General features: G+C 36.1%; 1 protein-coding gene across 1 annotated transcript; it reads right to left on the bottom strand.

Moving 5' to 3' along the window:
- Window positions 1-422: 422 nt before the first annotated feature.
- On the bottom strand, window positions 423-1,526 carry LOC103935724 (transcription factor IBH1-like 1). Its single transcript, XM_009345532.3, has 2 exons — window positions 1,334-1,526; window positions 423-1,255 (listed from the first exon to the last, which is right to left on the bottom strand). The coding sequence occupies exon 2, from the start codon at window positions 1,252-1,254 to the stop codon at window positions 652-654; it is 603 nt and encodes a 200-aa protein (XP_009343807.1). The 5' UTR covers window position 1,255; window positions 1,334-1,526; the 3' UTR covers window positions 423-651.
- Window positions 1,527-2,020: the final 494 nt, after the last annotated feature.

The following is a 2,020-nucleotide window of genomic DNA, read 5'->3' as shown; positions in this document are numbered from 1 at the left end:
GTATAGTTCCTAAGTTGGATCTGGAGCTAGTGCTGGCCATTGAATTAGATCTAAACAATCTACTCATGATAAACACAAAGCAAATATTCTATATGCAAAACTTAAATGATTCACCTTCCTCGTGTATTGTCTAAACTCTTTTCCCGCTCATGCGCTCCACTCATGCCTCTCCTCGGGCCTTACTGTTTGGACCACGCCTTACTATTTGGTTGAGAGTGTCAACAAATGAGGACTGACAATATCGATATTGCAAACATACGGTTGTTAATATGTGAATAATGTGATTGATATAGTTTTCGATATCTTGGTCACACACTGCAAGCATAAAGCTCGATCAATTGAAAATTTAAACTGTAACCGAGTGTTATTTAGCTAGTAAAAAAAAAAAAAAATCTTGTGTATCAAGATAACTGACAAGTTAATTAAACATTAAAATTCCAAGCTTCGATTACTGATATGCATTCTTCGATCTGTACAATACTGGGCACCTTAAAGTTACAGCTACATATCGAAATAACTAGCTATCACTAAACTATTGAATAAAGTGACAAAAAGGAAAAAAAGGAAAATGAAGAGAAATTAAAAAAACGTAATATATAATTAATAAGATGGATCAAGTAATTAATTAATTTAGTACCATCGATATTATTCTTATGTACCATTTATTAACTCCGCGGTGGTGGCAAGACACCGCATTACCTCAACCTGAGTTCGCAGAGACACGATATAATCTAGGGTTTCCACAACCAAAGAGAGCTCATCCATGGATTCTCCTCCAGGAACAAGACTCTTGAGCACTTGTGTTTTTTTCCGGACCAATTTCTTTGCAATGGAATGGGTTTTTGCTAGGTTATGTTTCCTCCCCAGCACAGTTCTACTACATACCCTCCGGCTCTTCTTCAAGATCTTCTTGTGCATCACTGATGACACTGATCTCGAAGCTTTCGTTCTCCCACAGTGCTCGGGACAATGACGACCACCACCATCACCACCACCCAGTATACGCTCAAAGAAGATTCTGTTATTGTCACCGTTGCTGTGGGTAGCATTGGCTATGACGGCGTGGCTCCAACGTGTAGTACCATTTCTTGTAGAAGCCATGGCTATATCTGCTGATAACTTGATAGCCTTCTTTCTGTCTAAGTTGGTCATCTTCTTTTTTGAACAGGTGGTGCTGCTATTGCATACTTGGAGACCCTTTATCCATTTCTTCAGAAATTCTTGCTTGATACAACAAGAACTAAAATTGCGCATTCTGCAAAATGTACGGAATCATGAATTAGGTTTTTGTAAGAACAATATATGATGCGGTAATATTTAGAAACACAAATACCTTGGTTATGAAAAGGAAAAAAAAATGTATGCTAGATTTCTCTTCTATTGGACAGGGATAGGAGAGAAATTCATGGGAGGTCTATATGAATATGACAGACAAATTTTGCAGAGCGATGCAGTTCTTCTATAGATCCAAGAAAGTTTGAGAGAGAGTAAGAGAAAGAGAGAGAGAGAGAGAGGGAATGAGAAGGAGAAGAATGCGCAGAAACCCCTAATTTATGTGGTGAAAGGACGGGAGGTGTGGGACTTTGAGAGTAAGACACAGCACATGGAAGCACATGGTGGGAATGACCCACCACTCAAACCCTAGCTAGAGAATATGAAAGAAATTGGGTCTCGGAATAAATTTTATTAAAATATTAGTTATTTATCTACTCTACATCTATTAAGCATGCACTTGTTGAGCCTCAAAATAAATTTAAGATGAAAAGTAAAATTTCAAAAGTTTGTCAAAGAATGGGTTTGAGCGATAAATTTTTAGAGTTTGATGAGTTTGGTTATGATTATTTAGTATATTGAATGTATTTTGAAAAAATAAAAATAAAAATTGAGAATTTCTATATCTTGTCCAAGTTGAAGAAATGTAGTAAGACTAAGGAATGATTTGGGAATGTGATCCTTTTAAAAAAAGAGTAACTTATTAAAAAATCTGAAACATCAAATCTTCAAAAAATAGTAACGTATT

Source organism: the organism of the source record quoted next, unplaced genomic scaffold (assembly GCF_019419815.1).
Source record: "Pyrus x bretschneideri cultivar Hongxiangsu unplaced genomic scaffold, Pyrus_bretschneideri_v1 Contig54, whole genome shotgun sequence".
In the NCBI taxonomy this organism is placed as follows: Eukaryota; Viridiplantae; Streptophyta; class Magnoliopsida; order Rosales; family Rosaceae; genus Pyrus; species Pyrus x bretschneideri.
Note: the sequence above shows the minus strand (reverse complement) of the source record. Positions and strands in the feature narration are given on the sequence as shown.

Bases quoted from the DNA above. Each gene is read 5' to 3' on its own strand.
- LOC103935724 (XM_009345532.3), bottom strand. From the start codon at position 1,254: ATGCGCAATTTTAGTTCTTGTTGTATCAAGCAAGAATTTCTGAAGAAA.